General features: G+C 49.1%; 1 protein-coding gene across 2 annotated transcripts in view; it reads left to right on the top strand.

Moving 5' to 3' along the window:
• Window positions 1-22,558, top strand: part of CAPN3 (calpain 3) — a 48,251-nt gene that overhangs the window by 15,831 nt on the left and 9,862 nt on the right. Inside the window, exons 2-13 of one of the 2 annotated variants that reach the window (XM_081095662.1) lie at window positions 7,851-7,920; window positions 9,155-9,273; window positions 10,800-10,933; window positions 11,658-11,826; window positions 12,663-12,791; window positions 14,139-14,222; window positions 15,086-15,171; window positions 17,245-17,322; window positions 18,111-18,271; window positions 20,259-20,428; window positions 21,416-21,624; window positions 22,370-22,406. In XM_081095662.1, coding sequence (XP_080951788.1) covers window positions 7,851-7,920; window positions 9,155-9,273; window positions 10,800-10,933; window positions 11,658-11,826; window positions 12,663-12,791; window positions 14,139-14,222; window positions 15,086-15,171; window positions 17,245-17,322; window positions 18,111-18,271; window positions 20,259-20,428; window positions 21,416-21,624; window positions 22,370-22,406 — 1,446 coding nt within the window. Of the gene's footprint in view, window positions 1-7,850; window positions 7,921-9,154; window positions 9,274-10,799; window positions 10,934-11,657; window positions 11,827-12,662; window positions 12,792-14,138; window positions 14,223-15,085; window positions 15,172-17,244; window positions 17,323-18,110; window positions 18,272-20,258; window positions 20,429-21,058; window positions 21,625-22,369; window positions 22,407-22,558 lie in introns of those variants that run through there. The other variant, XM_081095665.1, reaches the window with a different exon arrangement.

Raw genomic sequence — 22,558 nt, 5'->3', positions numbered from 1 at the left:
ATTGGCCACCAGTGTCAAAGGCTGGATTGCCTTTTGCTGAGGCAGGGTAAGCTTCTCTGTAACTATATTTTCTCTTTTTAAAAAAGAATCCCAGCCCTAGCTCGTTTGGCTCAGTGGGCAGAGCGTGGCCTGCAGACTTAAGGGTCCCAGGTTCAATTCAGGTCAAGGGCACGTGCCCTGGTTGCAGGCTCGATCCTCAGTAGGGGGCGTGCAGGAGGCAGCCAAACAATGATTGCCTCTCATTGATGTTTCTGTCTCTTTCTCCCTCTCCCTTCCTTTCTGAAATCAATAAAAATATATAATAAATAAGTAAATAAATAATCCCAGCAAGGCTGAGGGAGGTACCCTAAAGATCTACAGGCTATTGTGGCCTGTCCTGGGGCTGTCCCTGGCTCTCTCTCCCTTTGCTGGCTCTCCAACTGGCCTGTGTTGCCCCTTGACTGTGGGCTCAGGGGCCTCCAGCCCAAGCTGCTGACTCTGACCACAGCCTCGCTCTGGGCTGCGTTCATTTGCATCGCGCTGCTGAGGGTGGAAGGCTAAATAGGCTCCAACCCATTCACGAGAGGATTAGGCCTGGACTGAGGGTGCGGTGAAGGCCCAGCTCCACTCCCTGAGCCATCAACCATGCCCTACATGCTGCCAGGATTCTTCTGTGAGCGTGTGATCCGGGAGAGGGGCAGGAGAGGCGGAGAGGGCACTGTCACACAGCCCCTCAGGTTCGAGGGGCAGGATTTTGTCATTCTCAAACAACGCTGTCTGGCTCAGAAGTGCCTCTTTGAAGACCATGTGTTCCCAGCTGGTGTTCAGGCCCTGGGTTCCCATGAGTTGATCCAGAAAACCAAGATGAAGGCCATCACATGGAAAAGACCAAAGGTAGGGATGGGAGCTTTTTTAAAAAAATATATTTAATTGATTTTTTTACAGAGAGGAAAGGAGAGGGACAGAGAGCCAGAAACATCGATGAGAGAGAAACATCAATCAGCTGCCTCTTGCATACCCCCGACTGGGGATGTGCCCACAACCAAGCACATGCCCTTGGCCGGAATCGAACACCGGACCCTTCAGTCTGCAGGCCGACGCTCTATCCACTGAGCCAAACCAGTCAGGGCAGGATGGGAGCTTTGATGCTTCAACAGACAGCTCCTGGGGGCAGGAGGTCAAGTGGTCCAGAGCCTGAGGCCATGGATCCTCACTCTGAGCAGGTGGCTTTATCAAGGTTCTCCTGCCCAGGTGCCCTCAGAATGCCTTCCTGCTTCCTCCTGAAATGGATGTCATGTTCTGTTCCTGAGTTAGAGGTGATTATAATATTTCATAGGTCCCTGAGACTGTCAATACCTTTAAGAGAACTAAGGCACTGACTTAAATTTATAGTAAAATAGTAAATGTAATTGATTATCATGTCTCTTCTTAAGAGCGGGTATTCTGGGGTTAGGAGAGTGGGGTTAAGATTACTAAGGCTTGCCCTAACCGGTTTGGCTCAGTGGATAGAGCGCCGGCCTGCGGACTCAAGGGTCCCAGGTTCGATTCTGGTCAAGGGCATGTGCGTTGGTTGCAGACACATCCCCAGTAGGAGATGTGCAGGAGGCAGCTGATCGATGTTTCTAACTTTCTGTCCCTCTCCCTTCCTCTCTGTAAAAAAAAAAATCAATAAAATATATTTTAAAAAGTAAAAATCATAATTCTCTCCTTAAAAAAAAATAATACTAAGGCTCATCGTTTCAAGGAGAGATCTGTGCAAGATGGTGAACAGTTAGGAAACAGGAGGCTGCAGGGGGCTGGAGCCTTGCCTTTCGAACCTCTCAGGTAAGGCTGGGTCATGAGTGACAGGCCACTTCTGTTTAAACAGAAGGTTCACGCTGACCAGTCAGACTCCTCATAGGGTGAAGCCATGAGCTCAAGGACACTTTACTGTGCAGCCGAGGGGCCCATTTGTTTCTGCCGAATAGATAAACGTATTGGGGACATGCAGGACCAGAGCCTCTCCCTGCAGGGAGGCCCTGGTAACCCCAAAAGGTTCACTGCATGCAGAGCAGGCAAGGAACTGTCTAGGTCAGTGGTCTGCAAGGCAGGGGGGTGCACCCCAGTGGGTCTGCAAGCTGGCCCATTGGAGTGCATGAGACACATTTGAACTAGTTGTTTTTCAAATAAACTTTCCATTTAAGGACAGTTATTTTACTCGGGGACATTTGCTACCATCAATTAACCAAAATTGTTACATTGCTACCTGAAATAAGTCCATACTTTATTCAGATTTCTTTAGTTTTTACTTAATATCCTTTTTCCGTCCCGTGATTCCACCGAGGGTATGACATGGCATTTAGTAGTGATGCCTCCTTAGCCTCCCCTCCGCTGGCTGGGACAGTTCCTCAGACCTCCCTTGTTTCTGATGCCCTTGACAGTTTTGAGTGCCAGTCGGGTATTTTGAATTAAATCCCTCAACTGGCATTTTCCTGCTGGTTTTCTCCTGATTCGGCTGTGCTGGTGGGTTTTGGGAGGAAGACCACAGGGGGAAAGTGCCATTTTCATTACATTGTATAGACCAGAGATGGCGAACCTTTTGAGCTCAGCGTGTCAGCATTTTGAAAAACCCTAACTTAACTCTGGTGCCGTGTCACATATAGAAATTTTTTGATATTTGCAACCATAGTAAAACAAAGACTTATATTTTTGATATTTATTTTATATATTTCAATGCCATTTAACAAAAAAAAAAATGAGTTCACGCATCACCTCTGACACGTGTGTCATAGGTTCGCCATCACTGGTATAGACTGCTGACATGTCAACATTGTTGACCTTGACCTTGACAACTGGCTGAAGTAGTGTCAACGGGTTTCTCTCTTGTGAAGTTACTTTTTCCCCTCTTCCATACTGCATTCTTCGGAAGAATGTCATTAAACATAAGTGCATCCTAAAGGAGTGGGAGCTATGTTCTGCCTCCTTTTATTCACATAAAGTATTGAGAATTCTGCATGGGAACTTTTTCTATTCTCTCCATTTATTTATGTATTTAGTCACTTATTTATTTCAGTGTGGACTCGTGGGTAGTTACTTTGTATTTTGTATTGTGATCAAGTATTGCTTTATTTTCTTGCTCTCATTATTTCAGCTTTAGCCATTGGGAGTTCTTTCAGTTGACTCCTATCCCTTTGACACATCCTTCTTGCTGTGAAGGTTATTTTCTTTTTCTTTATTGATTAAGGTATTACATATGTGTCCTTATCCCCTTATTGTCCCCCCCCCCCCCACTTCCCACTTATGCCCTCTGTGTCCATTGGTTATGCTTATATGCATGCATATAAGTCCTTTGGTTGATCTCTCCCCTTTACCCCCACCCTCCCCTACCTTCCCTCTGAGGTTTGACGGTCTGATCGATGCTTCTCTGTATCTGGATCTGTTTTTGTTCATCAGTTTATGTTGTTCATTATATTCCACAGATGAGTGAGATCATGTGATATTTATCTTTCTCTGACTGGCTTATTTCGCTTAGCATAATGCTCTCCAGTTCCATCCATGCTGTTGCAAATGATAAGAACTCCTTTTTTTTTTTTTACCGAAGCGTAGTATTCCATTGTGTAGATGTACCACAGTCTTTTAATCTACTCATCTACTGATGGGCACTTAGGCTGTTTCCAGATCTTAGCTATGGTGAATTGTGCTGCTATGAACATAGGGGTGCATATATCCTTTCTGATTGGTGTTTCTGGTTTCTTGGGATATATTCCTAGAAGTGGGATCACTGGGTCAAATGGGAGTTCCATTTTTAGTTTTTTGAGGAAACTCCATACTGTTCTCCACAGTGGCTGCACCAGTCTGCATTCCCACCAGCAGTGCACGAGGGTTCCTTTTTCTCCGAATCCTCGCCAGTGCTTGTTGTTTGTTGATTTGTTGATGGTAGCCATTCTGACAGGTGTGAGATGGTGCCGCATTGTCGTTTTGATTTGCATCTCTCAGATGATTAGTGACTTTGAGCATGTTTTCATATGTCTGTGAGGGTTATTTTTTCTTTGAGTGCTGTCTTACTTTCTGATGCTATAAGATGCTCCAGGCTCATTTTATGTATCTCCTGCCACACCCCTAGAATCAACCATTTCCCCATGGATCCCTGGTACCTTTTATTGGAAAAGTATTAGAAACCAAGAGCAGAGTGCTAGGCGTGCTCATCATTCTGGGGTGTCATTGCCATCGTCTCTCTCAGTTGATAGACAAAGGAATTCCTTGAAACTTCTTCTCTGAGCCATGTGCTATTTAGATGTGCTGTTTACTTCGTAAACATCCTGAGGTTTCCAGTTTTCTTATTGATTTCTAGTTTCATTCTGCTGTGGTCTAAAAATATCCTTAGTATGAGTTCTATTCTTTTAAATTTGTTGAAGGGTGTTTTATGGCCCAAAATGTGGCCTATTCTTCCACGGGATATTGAGAAGAAAGTGTATTCTGCTATTATTGAATGGAGTAGTCTACAAATGTCAATTAGATTAAGTTGATTGATAGTGCTGTTCAGGTCAACTATATCCTTAATGATTTTCTGCCTCCTTAATCTATAAGTACTGAAAGAGAGTGTCAAGGTCTCCAAATATAATAGTGGGTTTATCTACTTCTCCTTTCAGATGTATCACTTTTTGCCTCATGTCCTTTAACACTCTGTTGGTAGGTGTACCCACCTTTAGAATTATATGTTTTCTTAGAGAAATGACTCCTTTATCATTATATAGTAGCTCTTTATCTCTCATAATATTTCTTGTTATAAAATTTGCTTTGTCTGAAATTAATACTCCAGCTTTCTTTTGATTAGTGTCAGCATGGTATAGCCCTCTCTAGCTATCTGAATCTTTGTATTTAAAGTAAAATTTTTAGCCCAGCCAGTGTGGCTCAGTGGTTGAGCATCAATCTATGAACCAAGAGGTCACGGGTTTGATCCTGGTCAAGGGCACATGCCCAGGTTGCAGGCTTGATCCCCAGTAGGGGGTGTGCAGAAGGCAGCCAATCAATGACTCTCTCATCACTGATATTTCTATCACTTCCTCTCACTTCCTCTCTAAAATCAATAAAAAAGTATATTTTAAAGTAAAACGTTTATATATAACGTATAGCCGGGCCTTTCTAAATCCACTCTCATGAGCTTTATCTTTTAATTGGTGAATTTAAACCATTAACATTTAAGTTATTATCATATAGTTGGATTAGTATCTACCATGTTTGTAACTGTTTTCTATTTATTGTAATTGTTCTTTGTCTCTCCCCTTTCTTGCCTTCTCTGGTTTAATTGAGTATTCTACATGAATCCATTTTATCTCCTCTCTTGCATATATCAATTATGGTTCTTTCTTACAAATAAGTTTATGGTTAGAGTTTCCAATATACATTTACAACTAATCTAATTCAACCGTCAAATAACACTACACCATTATATATGTGGTCTAGTATCTTATAATAGAAAATTTCCCATTCTTCTCTTCCTTCCTTTATGACATTACTATCATTCTTTTACCTTATTCATATGCTATAATTATTCAACACATTGTTACTATTATTACTTTAAACAAAGTTATCTTTAGATTAAGAATAAGAAAAGAGCCCTAGCTGGTTTGGCTCAGTGGATAGAGCATCAGCCTGCGGACTGAAGGGTCCCAGGTTTGATCTTAAGGGCACATGCCTGGGTTTCAGGCTTGATCCCCAGTAGGAGACCTGCAGGAGGCAGCCAATCAATGATTCTCTCTCATCATTGTGGTTTCTATCTCTCTTTCCCTCTCCCTTCCTCTTTGAAATCAATAAAGATATATATATATATATATTTTAAGAATAAGAAAAGATGGATGTTTTACCTGACTTTATTCCTTCTCTGATGCTTTTCCTTTCTTTATGTAGCACCACAGTTCTGACCTACGTCATTTTCTTTCTTTTTTGGTTTTAGATAATAATCACTCTGCATATAGAGTTTTAGATTTTTTTGTGTGGTTTTTAAAGACCACAATGGCAATATTGATGTTCTCTTTACTACCAGACTGCTTTTACTTCTAGTTTAGTTTTGTTTGTTTGTTTTTAGTGAAGAGAGATAGGAAATGTTTTTTAAAGAGACAAAAATAAATCATGATATATCTTCAATTCAACTTTAACACTTCAAGGTTGTTACTTAAGTTATTCAGTTTTATACTTGTACATATTTTCTTTTACACTAAAAGAAGTCTTGGTTCCTCCTTCACTACTGTAAGTTCTTATTTATTTTATCCTATAGTATACATACCAAAGTTGTGAAGTGTAACAATATTATTATTTCCTGTGGTTTATGTTATTATTATTTCTTATGGCTTATGTTGGTATGGTTTTGGCTTTGACCGTAGGATCTAACCCAAAGGGGATAAACAGCCAGAATGTTTTCTTGAAAGTCACTTGAACTCACTCCTTTTATGTGTGTAGTCATGCCATCAACTTGATATGCAGTTGGATACTTTTGCTTCACATTGCTTTCAGCTGTTACAGATTGCTTTTTAAAATTATCTTTTCTTATATTTTGGCTTTTAATTCTGTAAAAATTTACATGATTCCTAAGTCAATCTATTTTCAAGCAGTTACATTCAGAGTTTTACTTCCATCTGTATTCCTATCACTTTATTCCCTCCCTCCTCCTGTACGTAACCGTCTTAAAGATTATTGGCTGTGGTTCATCCTTCCATTGCATTAAGAGTTTCAGATGGGAGGTATGTGTGATGTGGCCTAAGCAGGACTTTCCATCTAGGAGGAGGGACAGATCCCTGAGTGCAGAGAGCGTCAGCTTACTTGGCTGTATTGCCTTTTCTGATAGGGACAGGGACAGGGAAGGTGGGGAGGGGGACAGGAGGGAGAGAGGGTTGTGCCACAGGGATGGCAAGCTTCTTGACACTGTGAAGAATGGTGTTAAAACCAAAACACAGAATCTACAAATTATTTCAAAATTTTCAAAGTAAAAAAACAAAGCACAAGACCCAGCCAAACAAAAATTAAAGCACCTGTTGGCCTCTGTTGGGCACACATAGCGGCTGGGGCAGAGGTGCCCGGCTGGGGCAACTTAAATAAAGCAGTGCCCTGCTCCCCCCTCCAACAGAAGTGGAGGCTTCTGAGGCACAGGCCAAATTCACTCTCTGCTTTCCTCAGTTCTCAAGTTCTGTGGGCACTGGGACATTTGCTGACTCTAAATATCTGTTACCATCTTGGGAGAAAGATCCTTATTTTCCCTCCAGCCCTTTTTTCCTGTCATAGAACAAAACAGAACAAGAGCCACGCTTTCTCTTGTCCCTTTGCCAAAGATGTGGCAGTAAAGACACTGCCCTCCGAGGGGCATCCTTAATAAGACAGTATGTCAGCGTGAGGAGGGAGCCGTGTGGAACAATGGAAAAAGGGGGCATGCTTTCGGCTTCTACCACTTCCGGCTGTGTGTCCTTGGGCAAGTTTCTTACCATCTCTGAGCCTTGGTTTTTTTACCTGAAAAATAAGAATGATGGTATCCAACTCACAGGATGTTTTTGGAGGCTTAAATTAGTGGCGTGTGTGTAATATTCCTGACACACAATGCCAGTACTACATAATGGACCTCAATAAAGAATAGCTACAGCCCTAGCTGGTTTGGCTCAGTGGATAGAGCATCAGCCTGAAGACGAAAGGGCCCTGGGTTGGATTCCGGTCAAGGGCACATGCCTGGGTTTCGGACTCAATCCCCCTGGGACATGCAGGAGGCAGCCGATCAATGATTCTCTCTCATCACTGATGTTTCTATCTCTCTCTCCCCTCTCCTTTCCTCTCGGAAATCAATAAAAAAATATATATATTTTTTTTAATAAAGCTACTACTGCTGTTATTCTCTCCTTTTTGTTTCACAGGAAATTTGCGAGAATCCCCGATTTATCATTGGTGGAGCCAACAGAACTGACATCTGTCAAGGAGAATTAGGTAGGAAGGTCCCTCAGGTCACATCCAGCTGAACAATCCAGGGGTAGTTAAAAGGTGTGATCCCCTTACAGGAAATAAAGGGACGGTAATCTGTTTTTATTTTTAATGAATTTGGGGGGGCAGGCCTTTATATTATTTTATGTGCTGGTGATTGCTTCATTTAATTTCTGTGCCTCCCACGTCTCTTGCTCTTTGCCATGTGTCACAGGAAGTAGATCTCATTCCACAGCCTCCCTTCTAGAGTCACAAGGACAGGCACACATCCCACTCAGCAAGACAAAGCCCTGCTTTTGACTGTTCCCATCTTCCTTCAAAGACAGCTCTGAAACGTCTGCGTACCAAGCATGGCCCTTGGGAACATAGAATCTATATATACACACAAAACGCATTAACAAAAAGAGCACTTGGAACTGGAACTCTCGTTTAAATTGCCCCAGAATAACAGCTCCTTATTAAAAGAACCTTCCAGCCCTGGTGGGTAGCTCAGTTGGTTAGAGCATTGTCCCAATACGCCAAGGTTGCAGGTTTGATCTCTGGTCAGGGCACTTACAAGAGCAACCAATGAATGCATAAATAAGTAGAACAACAGATATTTCTCTCTCTCTCTCTCTCTCTCTCTCTCTCTCTCTCTCTCTCACACACACACTCACACACACACACACACACACACACACACCCCAAAGTGTCTCCTCTGACTACATATAGTGCTCTGCCAGAAAGGAGGTTCAGGAAGTAAGTGTCCCCTTCTCATTCCATTGCCAGCAATGTCTTAGCGCCCCCTACAGACTGGTTCCAGAGCAGCTGCCTAATGACTACCGCACAAACCCGCTTGACTGGTGCCTCTCAGATGCCCAGTCTCCACTGAGGTCAGAGGGGAAATGGACTCACATTGCAAAGATACGGGGCAAGGCGGAGTTCCTACAGGTGTTCTGAAGACCGGCCCAACTATGACCTACTGCCCTGCTTACACTGAGGCCCAGAAAGGAAATGAGCTAACTTTGCAGTTGGAGGAATTGCCCACAGCTTTCAGGAAAACCACTGGGGAGGGTGTAAGTTGCCCTATTGGTCGCATTGTCAAGGGACTGCTGTGGAACCCCTTCTCTGGTTGGCACTGTAAGGTCAGGCCTGGAGGTAGGACCGTGAGCACCACTTGAACTGTGCTCTTCAGAGAAGTGGAGCAGCATGGCCGGGAGGGACAGCCCCGCTTTGACCTGTGCCTCGTGTTTGCCTGCAGGGGACTGCTGGTTTCTCGCAGCCATTGCTTGCCTGACCCTCCACGAGCACCTGCTTTTCCGAGTCATACCCCATGATCAGAGTTTCATCGAAAACTATGCAGGGATCTTCCACTTCCAGGTAAGGTCCTGGGAGTGGCCAGCGGCAGTTCGCTCGCCACTATTCTCCTGGCCTTGTCTTTCCCATGGCTCCAGAAAGGTTTCACCTGCCCTCCCAGCCGTAGCTGTGGGCAGTGGTCCCCTTAAGGCCGCAAGCCTGTGCGGAAGCAGTTGTTTATTTCTGCCCTTCACACTCGCCCTCACACACTTCCGCTATGCCCCAGAAAAGCAGGAAGACATCCTGTTTGCTGGACTCTGGCTCTATTTTTGCCTCTCCGGCTGGCTGGCTGCTCCGTCATTACCCACGGCCCTTCTCAAGTAGGCCCCTGAGATATTAGCATGGAGAATCCTTAAAGGAAGCCCCATCCACAACGGTGGCTTCTGTTTACTTATTTCCATTTAAGGCAGATCTACACCAAGTCCATCACTCACCTCTCCTAGGCTCTGGAAGGAAAGGCTGGTTAATCTGGAGACTAGGTCTCTGGTTTGGCCCAGAAATGAGTCTGAGTTCCAGCATCAATTCAGCCATTGGACATTTTCTGGATCCAACGTGTCCTGGCATAGAGCCGGATCTGGTGCTGGCCCCCAACAGAGTGAGTTCTACATGTGGGGGTCTAGCAGATACCAGGGTTCGGAGGCATCCGTCTGTCTCCCGCCCTAAAGGCTGCAAACATCTTGATTGGCCTAAATCATTGGTTGATGTATCTGCTGATCCTGTACCTCAGGGCTAAAAGCCTCAGAAAAGTCTCTTCAGGTTCAGGGTCAGCGTCCTGCTGCGTCCTGGCACCGGCGGAGGCAGCCAGGCCCTGAATTTTGTTTTTTCCCTGTACCACCAAGCTGCTAGTTTCCCACTGATACTTAAAGGGTCTGATGTCTAAAGGGACATAAATACAAAAACCAAATAGATTGTTGCCCTCTTGTCAATAAGGGGGGGTAGGAGAAGATGTCATTAGAAGAAAATTAAACTACATTTGAGTTTCTTCAATTAAAAAGGAATTGTTCAAAAAAGAACAACATCCAGAATTGCAAAATTATTGGACAATTTTCCTGCTTTGGTCAAAGTGTGTTCTGGGCACATTTTCTTCCATGTTCATTCTCTTCTTCAGCAGCAATTTCTACCTTGTTTGCCATCAAGAAATACATAGATCAACACATCACCTTCATCTAGACCAGTAGCTCTCCACCTGGCTGCATATTAGAATCAGCTGAGGTGCCTAAAGACGCTGGTACCTAGGCCCCACCCCAGACTTACTGGGCTGGAGAATGACAATTCCAAGTCCTCCGATATTCATGCAGCTCCTGCTATCCCCAGCCCTGGGCTGGACTCTGTGGAAGAGACGAAGTGGTTGGTAACTGCTTCCTGCCCTCAAGGAGCTCACAGTCCACTTAGAAACAGATGCCAAACCCAGAATAGTATGAACCAGCACCAAGGTGCAGAGCTGAGGAAATGGCCCTGCTCTGGGATCAGAGGAACCCCGGTGCCCCCTCAGGAATGCTGGGTAGGGACACACTTCCCAGCGGTGATCTGAGCTCGCTGCTTCTGTGCAGTTCTGGCGCTATGGAGACTGGGTGGACGTGGTTATCGATGACTGCCTGCCAACTTACAACGACCAGCTGGTCTTCACCAAGTCCAACCACCGCAATGAGTTTTGGAGCGCTCTGCTGGAGAAGGCTTATGCGAAGTAAGGCCACGCTTTCGGAGGGGAGGCAAGTCTAGAAGTGAGGAGGTGGGCTGCAAAACCCAGCCAGGGTCTCACTCGTGAGAGGAGGCGTGCATATCTGTGCACGTGTGCACGTGTGTGTGTGTTCAACTGTGACCCAAAGTCAGAGCAGATCGAGTCCAGGCAGAAACAGCTCTAACTAAAAAGATTCTGTTTACGAACAGAAAGGAAGACACAGGTAGGAAAGCTTTATCTGTAGCTTCCCAGAGTGAGCTCTTTAATTCTGTCTTTGCAGTGGCGTGACAAGTCCTACATCCAAGCCTTATATTTCTGGAGCTCAGATCCCAGGGTCTTGCTTGGCTCCACCTCATGAGCTTGCAATATGTTCATAAAGCCATATTGTCGCTCAACTTAGAAGGCCAACCGACTGGTGGCTTTAATGAAGCCCTACCTCAGGGTTCAGGGTTATAATGGAGAGAGAGCTATCGGGGAGTGGGAATAGCTAGTTTCCGGTCCCAGTGCTCTGGCTCCCTGTGGCCCTGGGTGAGTCACCTAGCCTCTGGAGCTCAGGTTCTCCTCCATAAAGAAAGGGAATCATAGTACCGATCCATTAGCCTATAGGGTTGTTGGAGAATTGATGAGAGAACATCACAGGACGCGAGAGTAAAGTTCTGGTGGCAGTGCTGCCTGGGTTACGTTTCCTGGAACCCTGTGACCCCAGATTGGTCTGCATCCTCTTTCCAAGGCTGCATGGTTCCTACGAAGCTCTGAAAGGTGGGAACACGACAGAGGCCATGGAGGACTTCACGGGAGGGGTCACAGAGTTTTTTGAGATTAAGGATGCTCCCAGAGACATGTACAAGATCATGAAGAAAGCCATCGAGAGAGGCTCCCTCATGGGCTGCTCCATTGATGTAAGTCTGGGGTGTGGGGCGCGGCGCAGGGCAGGGAGCAGCCACATATCGGAAAGCCTACCCCGTGACTGGCAGCACAGGGCTCTCCTCTGGGACCCGCAGATGTTTAGCTTTAGGAAGCAGGAACTGGCTCTCAACTTGGAAAATTGGGAATTCCTCAAGGTAGAAGAGTTCTCGGGCATTTTCAATAAAGAGGTAGGACAAGGACATATCGAGCTCTGGAATATTGGGAACAGGTCCGGAGGCCTGTATCAGTGTGGGCCTCTGTGGTGGGAACATGCCCCCATGAAGCTGGCCACATGCTTGGTGGTGGGCCTGAGCCCACTGGTTCCCTAAGAAAGCCTCTCAGTCCTTGGGCTTTGATGGCCACCCTCCCTTGGGGCCTGGGCTCTGTGTTGTGGTCTGGGAGGAGCTCAGCCTGCAGTCCCCCTCTCAGTGTAACGAAGTGGTTTGAACTGAGACCAGAGCCAAGGGTGAGGAGATGGCAGACTGGCCAGGCCTACTGAGTGTCAGGAGACACGCCTGCCTGGGGCTGCTCAGTGCATACTAGCCCTGGTGCTTTCCATTGCGGAGGAAGAGGCCCACGATGAATTACTCTTCCTTCCTCTCCCAATACTCGCCTGGATAGGAAAGGCTGGGGAGGTCAGCTGGCATAAGACACCCATAGATGAACATTTTCTTCCTGTATCGCCTTTCTCCATCTTTTCTCCATTCATGCTGTTTCTCTCTCCTCTCTTCCTTTGTCTGTCTCCTCCCTTCCTCCGTCTCCTTCCCTTGTTATCACCCTCCTTTCTTCTCCTCCTGGACTGCCTCCTGCCCTCCCTGTGGGGCCCCAGGATGGCACAAACATGACCTATGGAACCTCGCCTTCTGGGCTGAAAATGGGGGATTTGATTGCACGGATGGTGAGGAATATGGATAACTCGCTGCTCCGCCCCACGGGCTCAGATGACAGACCGACCCGGGTGTGTACGCCTCCAAATGTTGGGAATAACCACCCCTCCAACCTGCATGACCTGGCCCTGGTGGTGTCACACTCCCCTCAGTAGCCAGTGCCTCACACACAGGCCCCCACCTGGGGCCTCCCAAGGGTCTGAGTTGGAATAATTTGCCTGCTTCACGGCTCTAGAGGGTGGGAGAAACAGGACTTGGAAGGGATCTCTATGGGAGCCCCTTCTCCATGGTCCAGGCAGTTTCTCTGATAAATTAACAGGAAGAAATACAAGAGAGACTTCTTTTTTTTTTTTTTAGAAAGGGATTTGGATTATTTATTTATTTTTAAAATATTTTTATTGATTTCAGAAAGGAAGGGAGAGGGAGAGAGATAGGAACATCAATGATGAGAGAGAATCATTGATTGGCTCCCTCCTGCATGCCCCACACTGGGAATCAAGCCCACAACCCAGGCATATGCCCTTGACCGGAATCGAACCCAGGACCCTTCAGTCCCCAGGCCAATGCTCTATCCACTGAGTCAAACCAGCTAGGGCAAGAGAGACTTCTTATATTAAAATGTCTCTCCTCTTCTTTTTTTTAAAATATATTTTTATTAATTTCAGAGAGAAAAGGAGAGGGAGAGCGAGATAGAAACATCGATGATGAGAGATGATCATTGATTGGCTGCCTCTTGCACGCCCCCTACTGGGGATCAAGCCAGCAACCCGGGCATGTGCCTGACCGGGAATGGAACCATGATCTCCTGGGTCATAGGTCGACACTGAACCACTGAGCCATGCCAGACGGGTTCTCCTCTCCTAATTCATTCATTTACTCATTCCACACAATCTATTGAGCTCCTACAGGTGCCAGGTACTCTTCTACCAAACAAGGAAAATTCTCTCCTCTTCGTTCATTATCCTAGTGAACGAACGAAGCAAAGTCCCTCCCCTCATAGAGCTGATATTCTAGTACTTTCAGAATTAATACACGCTCACTGAGGAATATCGAGCCATATGGTAAAGCAGAAGAAAAATTAACCCATCTTTCCCCACCTATAGGTAATAACGCCTAACTAATATCTGGCATCTGTCCTCCCAAGATTTTCTCTATGCATACACTTAAATTTTTATTTTTTACTGTTATCATACTGTATGTACCTCTTCGCAACATGATTTTTTGAAAACTTAGTTTTATACTCTTAATGTGCCTCCTATAATATTTAAGAGTCTTCCCATGGCGAGAGGCACACTTTCAGGGCGTGGAGGAGTGCCCATCCTCACCACCCCCAGAAAATGAACCGTGTGAGCCCTGTCTCGGGCGGCAGGACTTTTGCTTCCCAACCCCTGACAGGCTGCCTGGATTTCGCTCCACAGACCATTGTTCCGGTTCAGTATGAGACGAGGATGGCTTGCGGGCTGGTCCGAGGACACGCCTACTCCGTCACTGGGCTGGAGGAGGTGAGCCTGGCAACACGTGGCGGGATGGGACTTGAAGAGCTACTTGGATTACGCTCCTGACGTCAGGACTTGGCTTTCTGTGTCCCTTCGTAGCTACAGAGCTTGCCTTCTCCAGATCGGGGATCCGCTCAGGGCTCAAGCCAAATGCTTGGGGTTGGAAGGGACCATGGGCACATGCAGGATCTTGCCACTAGATGGTGCTCAGTGTATCATTGTTTTTAGAGCTAAAGCTAGCCATTCCCCCCAACATTTCCAAGGAACAAGTAGAAATCACTTCGGTTTTATGATGTTGATTTCATGGGTTCTCATGCTTCCTGCCCTTCCACGGCCAAAGAGTTACAGTGCTTTGCTCCGGGGACATCTGGCCTTTACTAGCCTTTACTGGGTCAGAGACAGGATCCTGGTCAGACTGGTTGTGCCTATTTGGTCAGGCTGAGCCCTGTGCACAGGGATGGACAGAGCGAGCCATCGTCTGGAGCAGCAGTCAGCGGACTGGAGGCAGGGCACCCTTTTCTGATTGGTCCATCTAGAGGGGACTTTTGTCTGTAGGTCCTCAGCCAGGAGGGGCATTCTTTCTCATTCACACAAGGACACTGAATGTGCTAGCAGGGCCCTACAGTGCATGCCCTGCCGCCTCCCCCAAAGCTCACGGGGAAGCCCCTTCTGAGATGTGAGGCGATGGCTAAGCCCTGACCGCCGAGGACTCAGTCCCAAGGTCCTGGCCCCTCACCCTGCCGTTCGGGTCTCCTTGACCAGGGCCAGCAGGATTGTCTCCCCAACCCACCCCAACCCTCAGGGCAGAACAGAAGACCACCTTTCCAGAAAGGCTCCAGAGCGTGAGAGCTTTTTCTCTTTTGCTCAAGATCATGTTCAAGGCTGAGAAGGTGAAGCTGGTGCGGCTGCGGAACCCCTGGGGCCAGGTGGAGTGGACCGGCTCCTGGAGCGATGGGTAGGTGAGGGGACTCCAGGAGTAGGGACGACAGGCCTGGGGCAGGGCTGGGCTGGGTGCAAAGCCGGAAGAGCACTACAATGTTTGGTCTGAAATTATCTTCAGCTCTGGCCATGTGGCTCAGTTGGTTGGAGTGTCATCCTGTGCACCAAAAGGTTGTGGGTTCAATTTCCCATCAGGGCACATACCCTAGGTTTTGGGTTTGACCCCTAGTTGGGGCATGTGGTGGGGGGGAGGGGGCGGAGAGCAACCAACTGATGCTTTTCTTTCTCCCCCACCTTTCTTTTCTCAAAAAAAAAAAAAAAATCAATAAAAACACATCCTCGGTGAGGATTTTTTAAAATAAAAGTATAATTACCTTCAAAACCAGTGATCCACAGAAGAGAAGAGAGGGTGTGGGCTCCAGAGAAGGGCCTGGCATGGCGCTAGGTGAGCCTGGGAGCCAGAGAGCTTGCTGGTGGCCACTGGTTGGAAAGAAAAGATTCTAGAAAGCATGGGTTAGGTCCCGGTAGGAGGGAGTCTCAACGCGGGGGTCTAGACTAGACAAGTAACTTCCCTTCTCAGAGTCCCTGCTGCCTTATCTGTAAAATGGGAAGCATGTCGGCACTTCCCAGGGGGCTGTTCGGAGGAGGAGATGTGATCGTGTCTGGAGGGTGCTTGGCCAGGGCTAAGGTTCCCTTCCCCTCACTGTCCCCATAGAAAGGAGCACAAGCCCTTAAAAATAACTTTACTATTTTTCACTAAAGAGCAATAGACTCAGGGCAGCAAAATTTACAAACACAGAAAATGTGTGATAAAGGCTCCAGAACATGTGCAAAGCTGTGTGTTCTGGGATCTTGGTGCCCCATCCGCTGTGTACTCCACTGGCCCAAGCCTCCTGTAGGGACCGCGCTGTGTTCTTCAGCCTCAGAGCTTGGTGTTCAGCCTTCGCAGAGCTGTTTTCTGAGCTCTACTAACTCTGCTTACCCAGTGCCCTCACCTCCACACAGATCACTTCTACTCGGCTCAAGTCTCAGCGGACAGGGAACTTTCTTGAGGAACCCCTTGTCTTAACCCTCTTCCTGCCGAGGCCTCCACTGCAGGGACTGCTGACCAGGGGGCCTCAGCCCTCAGTCACTGAAAGGGAGACTCCCCTTCCCCGCTGCGTCCCTCCTCCTGGTCTCAGGACTCTCCCTTCCCCCTCCAGCATTCCCTGCTTCTCAGCACTTCCTCACCCCTTACCTTTCCAGGGTCAGCCCAGCTTGGTTTCATTCTCCCCAGTGTGGCGGAAATACAGGAGAGAGTGTACGAAACTGCCCGGCCTTTAAAAACACAAGCTGGGCTGTTTCCGGGGCTGGCAGGGGACAGGGGGTGCTTACATGCCTGGTCTCTCCCTTAGTAACTCGGTCACTTGTCCGAGGACAGGCACTGTTCTGCAGTCTTGTATGCATTATTTCAGGTACTGCTCATCGCAGCCCTGGGAGTGGGTGATATGCAATCCTTCCCCTTTTGCTGCTGAGAAAACAGAAGCTGAGGCGGTCCTGGTATTATTAAATTGGATTCTCAGTTTATTTGTTTCCAGAGCCCAACTCCTAGCTTTAAAGTACGCAGAGGAGTAAAAGATTCAGCCAGAGAAGGGTCAAGCCCTTACCAGCCCATTGAAGGAGTTTGGTTTTCATCCTGAGGCTGGTGGAAAACAATTACTGGGTTTTACAGTGAGGGGATCAGGTCAGATTTGCATGTGGATGATTCACCCTGGCTGCAATTTGGAGATAAGCTACCCTTTGAACTTTTTCATATCTCTGTGGTACCTCCTATCCCAGTGGTGGGCAAACTGCAGCTCGCGAGCCACACGCGGCTCTTTGGCCCCTTGCGTGTGGCTCTTCCACAAAATAGCACGTGCGGGCGCACGTACAGTGCGATTGAAACTTCGTGGCCTATGCGCAGAAGTCGGTATTTTGTGGAAGAGCCACACTCAAGGGGCCAAAGAGCCGCATGTGGCTCACGAGCTGCAGTTTGCCGACCACTGTCCTCTCCCAACCCACATCAAGCCTTCCTTTCTCCCGTCCGTAATTCTTCCATTTTCCCCTCCAGTTGGAAGGACTGGAGCTTTGTGGACAAAGATGAGAAGGCCCGTCTGCAGCAAGAGGTCGCTGAGGAAGGCGAGTTCTGGTGAGTCCAGGACCAAGAAGGACCCCAAACGTATGGGATGAGGCAGGAGCTGAAATCACAAACCTCAGTTCCCAGGCAGAGGCCGTCAGATTCCAGCCCTTGGGGATCTGGGCCCTGTTCTCCTCCAGCTGGAGGCCCAGCAAGGAGGAGGTTCTGAGAGGAGCTCCCAGGCCAGGTCCATGCGGTGACTGAGCCTGGGGCCAGGCCGGCATCACGGCGCTCCTGCCTCGCCTGTGCCCCTCCACCTTGCAGGCTGCTCCAGACTCTTGCTGCCCAGCCTCCCAGAGCTGTTTTCTGGGCCGGGAAGCTCTACTTACTCTGCTCACCCAATGCCCTCACCTCCACACGGATCCCTTCTACTCAGCCTTCCAGTCTCAGCTGACAGAACTTTCTCCAGGAACCCCTCGTCTTCCTTAGGCCGGGAGTGAATTTATTTGTCATGCTCACCGCCCTTGACATTGCTTGCTTAGTTGTTCTTTCCCAACTCTCTCATAACTAGCGCGGTGCCGGGGTCCCAGCGAGGGTCGCGCAGTGAGTTCTGGAGAACGGCGTTGCTGCTGGGCTCTGCCGTGAAGGACACATGAGTTCGCGTCGTTACTGAGAGAGATGATAGTTTGGGGCGGACACACTGGAATGGACAGTGTTTACCCTAAAAAGGGGTGGACAGGGTCCTTTCTGGGACTGTGACCAAGTTCTACTGGACCGTTTTATTGGGCTGTGTTAGCCCAGGAATCTTACCTTTCCACGCCTCCATATGGGCGTCTCTCTCTCTCCTCCCAACCTCTCAGGATGTCCTATGACGATTTCGTCTACCATTTCACAAAGCTGGAGATCTGCAACCTCACCGCTGATGCCCTGGAGTCCGACACGCTTCAGACCTGGACGGTGTCCGTGAATGAGGGCCGCTGGGTGAGGGGCTGCTCTGCTGGCGGCTGCCGCAACTTCCCAGGTGGGAGCAGCTCTGCACCGGGAGGGGGTCGGCGCGGCAGGGGGGCGGGGGGGTGGGGTTGAAGCAGAACAAGCTCCAGGTAGAATAACATTAGCGAGTATTTGCCCAGTTTCTAAGCCGAAGACATACATTATCTTAGGAAGCCCTTCCTGTTTTACTGGGAAGGGAACTGCCATGCAGAGGAGTTTGCAATAAGGGGTTGGGAACCACTTTTTTTAAAAAAATATATTTTATTGATTTTTTACAGAGAGGAAGGGAGAGAGATAGAGAGTTAGAAACATCGATGAGAGAGAAACATCGATCAGCTGCCTCCTGCACATCTCCCACTGGGGATGTGCCCACAACCCAGGTACATGCCCTTGACCGGAATCGAACCTGGGACCCTTTAGTCTGCAGGCCGACGCTCTATCCACTGAGCCAAACCGGTTTCAGCGGGAACCACTTTTAAACAGGACATTGTATCAGAATAATACCATACATTGTGCTCATACTGCTGAGGATGGGACTCGACAGTGGTTCTCAACCTTCTGGCCCTTTAAATACAGTTCTTCATGTTGTAACCCAACCATAAAATTATTTTCGTTGCTACTTCATAACTGTAATGTTGCTACTGTTATGAATCGTAATGTAAATATCTATATGCAGGATGGTCTTAGGCAACCCCTGTGAAAGGGTCGTTCGACCGCCAAAGGGGTCGCGACCCACATGTTGAGAAACACTGGACTAGAGGGCCCAGTTAGCAACTACTGCAACAGTTCAAGTCAGAAATAATGAACTCCTAGGCCAAGTCAGGGGAGCAGAGGTGCAGGGAAGAGGGCTGAGGGGAGAAGAGACTGGGTAATGTGGGGAAAGAAGAATGAAGAAGGACTTCAAGATTCCCAGCTTGGGGCATGAGCGGATGGTGTCAGTGCTGCAATACATCAGAAACACAAGAAAAAAACACGGTGTGTCATTTGTTTTTGGTGGGGTTGATTATGGGCTTGTAGGGAGGGACGTTTAGTTTGGGGCATGGTGTTATGCCCAGATTTCAAGATTCCCAAGAGCCCACCAGGGAGCCAGCGAGTCCGATGCAAAAGCAAAGAGTCTTTGATTCAAACCCGGGTCTGGCTCCCCTACCCTCCTTACTGGCACAGCAGCAGGTGGCAGAGAGAGACCTAGCCCGATGGGAAGAGAAGTTTTATAGGGGGGTGGAATAAGGGCAGGAGAGAGGACTGTAGGCCCCGCCGATTGGCCAGGCGCAAGTCGGTGTCTCATTACACAGGATGTGGTCATCTCCATGGCGTGCACTTCCCTTGATTATCATTGGTTAGTCCAGAGAAATCCTGGGTGTGGCTAGCAGAGGCTTGGGCTTCCGGGAAGAAGCCTTGCCGAGCACATGGCTCTGCCCAAAAATGGAGGACCCAGGGTAAGATGGAGGGCGTAGTCCTCACCCTTTCACATGGAGAGTCTGAGGCATCTGTACAATCACCAGTGAAGACGTGTAATAGAGAGCTGAACGCAGAGACACAGAGGTACTCAGTGTGTATCTGTAGAAGGAAGGGAAGGAAGGAGTCAAAAGAGAGTTGGAGGCTGGGACCTAGAGCTCAGGCACCATCCGTGCGTGGAGGGCAGTGAGAAAGTGAAAGTGGGTAAGACAGCCCGGGGGGGCACAATGGTGAGCTGAGAGAACGGGTCTAGGGCCCCATCCCAGGAACCAGCGACATTGAAGGGACAGGTGAGCAAAGCAAAGCCCTCAGCAGGGACCGAGGATGGACGTGCAGAGAGGAAGGCGGAGGCACACAGCCCGTCAGGGCAGCTCCACCTGTAGAAAGTATAGGTTTCCAGCCGCCCCCACCACCACCACCACAACAGACCAAAGCCTGACATGCCTTCACATCCACTGAGCACCTAGATGTGGGAGACAAACACGTTCCCTGTGTCGCAGCCCACCACCACCCCCGTTTCTCCCAGAGGCAGATCTGAGTGCACGCTTTCTTTCTGGGCACAGACACTTTCTGGACCAACCCTCAGTACCGCCTGAAGCTCCTGGAGGAGGACGACGACCCCGAGGACGCAGAGGTGGTCTGCAGCTTCCTGGTGGCCCTGATGCAGAAGAACCGGCGGAAGGACCGGAAGCTGGGGGCCAACCTCTTCACCATCGGCTTCGCCATTTACGAGGTAGGACCAGCTTCAGCCCAAGAAACACACCTTCGGGGGGCGGGGGGAGGCTCTCAGGGCTCACAGACAGGTCCTCCGCTCCCTTGGCACTCAGCGACCCGCAGAACTCTGGGCATCAGGCCCACTGTGTCAGAACCGCTTAGATATTTGGAAGGAGTGAAGGAGTGGCTAAAAAACAGGGTGGGGGAAGGGGAGGGGGCCGGGGCTGGCCACAGGGAGTCAGGCTTATGTACTCGCTCTACAGTTGCTCGTGTTCCCTTCCGACATGCTTTTCGACGCCATTCAGATCTGAGGTCCACAGAATCTGAGTGTCGTCTTTTTCTGTTTCTCCTCAAGGTTCCCAAAGAGGTACAGAAGGGCAGCACCAGCAGCTGTGGGCAGCGTTACCTGGGGCCTGTGTCTGCTGTGGCACCTCGGGAAGCTTCCTGGTGGGGTGTGTGGGCCATGATAGGAGAGGGCCTCGCCTGCATCCCTCAACTCCAGAGCAGGGCCATGACCTCCTGACTACCACCCTCACGCTGTGGCCCTCCCCTCAGAGACGGCCACACACAGGCTTTCACGCATTCATGGTCACTTGTTCACACTCATACACACGCTTGCTCACATATACATTCATACTCACACAATTACACACTCGCCCATCGTCACACAGACACATTCTAAGGGGGACCGCCCTCTTTGGGACCACAGCTCGGGCCACAGCTAAGGGCCCTCCTGCCTCCTGGGGTCCTTCACTGGCCTGGAGGTAACTGGAGTTGACCAGCAGAGCTTCTGGTAAGTGATCCTGAGGGCGGAAATGATAGACTTGACCTTCTGAATCACAACAGAAGAGGAGGCAATGGGTAGGGAGCCCCAGGGCACTGAGCTATTTCACAGGTCATGACTGCACTGGGTGACCAGGGCGTCGGGAAGGGAGCCCTGGGGGGACGGCTGCAGGACAGGCACCCCTCCCTCCCGAGGGGCTCAGGTGGGCTCTTCTCTCCTCAGATGCACGGGAACAAGCAGCACCTTCAGAAGGACTTCTTCCTGTACAACGCCTCCAAGGCCAGGAGCAAGACCTACATCAACATGCGGGAGGTGTCCGAGCGCTTCCGCCTGCCTCCCAGCGAGTACGTCATCGTGCCCTCCACCTACGAGCCCCACCAGGAGGGAGAATTCATCCTCCGGGTCTTCTCTGAGAAGAGGAACCTCTCTGAGTGAGTCCCAGCCCGCTGTCCACCTGCCCCTGAAGCCCACGTGGCCCCCTCCAGAGCCTGGAGGCCCGAGGCTGCTGGACTGGCTCCACCAGGAGTCCTGGGCCAGGCTGGCCAGGCTGCACCTCTCCCTCCGCTTCTGAGCCTCTGGCCACATCTTCCCTCTTCATTCATTCATTCATTCATTCGTCCGTCAGTCATCCCACAGATGTTGAGGATAGAGCAGTGAACTGAACAGAAATAAATCCCTGCCCTCATGGAGAGTAACATGCTAGCATAAGACCACAAGGTGTAGGAAAAGATATAAATAATATAGTATGTTAGAGTCTGATCAGTGATAAGGAGAGAAAATAAAGTAGGAGCTGTTGGGGATAATTGAACCTTTAGGTAGGGTAGCCACGGAAGCCAGCAAGGCCCCATGCTGCCCTCTTGGCCACCGCAGATGTGTTCCCGGGCCCTGCCACGCTGGTCTTCGTCCCTGAAAGAAGCAGAGGTCTATGAGCAGGTTGCTGGGTCATGCCTTTGGGGGGCTCTCGGCAAAGCCAGCGAGAACCCGTGTGTCTGCACTTGGCCTGCGTGGGATGGCGCCTGCGTGGGACTGGCCCTAGGGTCGGGGTGTTAGTGCCGGGGCTTCTCTTGAGCTCAGTCCCGACTTAGCTCTGAGAAGTCATGTGACCTGAGCAAATCCTCTCTGTGCTTCCTACCTGCTCCCGGTGACACTGTGCCCCCATGTTTGTGTTCCTCACAGGGATGTTGAAAATACAATCTCCGTGGACCGGCCAGTGGTGAGTGTTTTAGCTCTTAGATACGAGAAGGTCCAGGGGACAGCTGGGCAGTCGAGGGGAGAGGGGATATTGGCAGAGGGAGATGGGAGTCTGGGGTGTGTGCAGCGATTACTCCATCTTACTGCAACTTCTGTTTGGCATGACCAGAAAGA

The sequence above is a fragment of the Myotis nattereri genome (assembly GCF_964212035.1).
Source record: "Myotis nattereri genome assembly, chromosome: 1".
NCBI classification, from domain to species: domain Eukaryota; kingdom Metazoa; phylum Chordata; class Mammalia; order Chiroptera; family Vespertilionidae; genus Myotis; species Myotis nattereri.
The sequence above is the reverse complement of the archived record's forward strand: the minus strand, read 5'-3'. Positions and strand labels throughout refer to the sequence as shown.